This window comes from Coptis chinensis, chromosome 2 (genome assembly GCF_015680905.1).
Source record: "Coptis chinensis isolate HL-2020 chromosome 2, ASM1568090v1, whole genome shotgun sequence".
In the NCBI taxonomy this organism is placed as follows: Eukaryota; Viridiplantae; Streptophyta; class Magnoliopsida; order Ranunculales; family Ranunculaceae; genus Coptis; species Coptis chinensis.
Genome location: NC_141457.1, coordinates 25373577 through 25375695, shown reverse-complemented (window position 1 = coordinate 25375695; position 2119 = coordinate 25373577). Strand labels below are relative to the sequence as shown.

General features: G+C 39.3%; 1 protein-coding gene across 1 annotated transcript; it reads left to right on the top strand.

Moving 5' to 3' along the window:
* Positions 1–1310: 1310 nt before the first annotated feature.
* On the top strand, positions 1311–1823 carry LOC147515521 (uncharacterized). Its single transcript, XM_086592945.1, has one exon. The coding sequence runs from the start codon at positions 1311–1313 to the stop codon at positions 1821–1823; it is 513 nt and encodes a 170-aa protein (XP_086449071.1).
* Positions 1824–2119: the final 296 nt, after the last annotated feature.

The window sequence follows — 2119 nt, the reverse complement described above, 5'->3', positions numbered from 1 at the left end:
GACAAGATACAATTCAAAATCTTTGGTGATAGAGGAAGGAGAAATTTCATGGAAATTGATAGGGTGGGGACTAAACCAGCGACCGAATCGATCCTATCGGTTTATACTATATAGTAACCGAATTGAACGGAATCAATTTCTAGCCTAACTAATACCCAAACAGAGCCGAATGGGATACGATTTAACTAGGGTTGTCAATGCATTTTGATAACCCGATAATTGACCCGAACCAAACCAATAAAATACAGTTTGGCTTTTGGTAATTTCTAACTGAATTGAAATGAACCAATTTCTAGCCTAACTAATACCCGAACCGAACCGACTCGAATACAGTTTAACTAGGGTTGTCATTCGATAACCCGATAACCGACCCAAACCAAACCGATAAAATACGGTTTGGGTTTTGGCAATTTGGTTTGCCCTCCACCGACCCGAACCAAACAGTAAGATATTGGTTTGGTTTCGGGTTTGCCCTTCACCGAGTCGATATGAACCCGAACTGATAAATGTCATTTTAGTAATATTTATGATTAGCTTTGTATATGTTTATCGATTGTGTGGTTGAAATTAATCAATTTAATTTAGGACTTAATTGATTTTTATAGTTTTTGGTTCGGGTCGGTTCGGTTTGCAATATATTTTATCGGTTCGGTTCGGTTCGGTTCAGTTCGGGTTCGGATAAAATATAATATTATTAGTTTGGTTCGGTTTCAGGTTCCCAATTTTCTTATCGGTTTGGATTCAGATTTTCCAGAATCCAACCCAAACCGACCAGTTTTCACATATTTTTTAAATAAATTAAATTAAATATGTATATTCTAATATATATTATATATAGCGGGTCGGCTTTGGTCAGATTTGGGACTAAATCGATGACCGAACCAACCATATCAGTTTTCACATATACTTAACTGAACCAACCCAACTAATAAACATAATCGACCCGAAACCGACCAGTTCGGTTGGTTTTTTGCACACCCCTAGAAATTGATGTATGGAATGCAACAAGTGCTTAAAACACTTTGTAACCATGTGTTTACATCTTTGCACAATTTTGTAACTAAGTTCTCAATGAGGACTTAATCACTAGGGGTAAAATCCTCCATTGTTTAACAGTGTGAGTTCTGAAAAGTTTGCCATACTTCCTTCCTTTTCGGGTCAAATCCTCCATTGCTTAATAGTGAGAGTTCTGAAAAGGTTGGTGAAATAGGCATCTCTTCTTAATCCTCATGTTCCATTTCCTTTCGAGTAAAATCCTTCATTAATATACAGTGTGAGTTTTGAAAAGGAATTATCAAGCATGAAATTTTATGCATGAGTTTGAGAATCCAACTCCCAAAGCAGTGGTGGGCAACACGAGTGCTGCTGCAAACACGGTACTCCCCCCTAAGCCTTATGCAGATGCAACGAAACAAAGCTCTCAACCCCAAGTGGTTATGAATGAGCTTCCATCTCCAGAACAGATGGGGGACTACCCTTCCATCACTATCTCACCCTCTGCCTATGAAAGAGGATTGGAGTATTGCAAATATTGTCTAATCGGTCGAATTGATCTGGTGAAGATGTCGCTTGATAAGGTCAGAAGAATAGCAAAGGAAAAATGGAAACCGACTGGGGAGTGGCTCATCACACCCGTAGGTAAGGGATTTCTCTTCCTCCGTTTTTCAAACTCAGAGGATATGAATCGAGTGTGGAATCAGGGGTCTTGGAACTTTGAGGAGGTCCCTCTCGATCTCAGTCAATGGAGTCCCAACTTCAACCCAGATTTACAACGACAATCATATGCCTTGGTTTGGATTCGTCTACCTGGACTAGGACAATAATTCTGGGTGCTAGAAACATTGCTCTCTATTACACGAGGAGTTGGCTACCCAATGCAAATTGAGGAGAAAACTTTGTGTAGAGAATATGGGTATTACGCCAACATTCTTGTGAATGTAGACCTGTCAAAGCCAATACCATAACAGATATATGTCAAAACTCCAAAATTTAATTTCTAGCAAACAGTGGAAGTTGGGAAGCTACCAAAAATGTGTTACCACTACAAAAATTGTAGGGTATTTAGTAACGGAATGCAAGAAGCTAAAAAGGGCTATGAGTGCAGGTGGGAAGACTGTGG

Excerpts from the sequence above, each read along its gene's own strand:
- LOC147515521 (XM_086592945.1), top strand. The coding sequence starts at position 1,311 with ATGCATGAGTTTGAGAATCCAACTCCCAAAGCAGTGGTGGGCAACACG.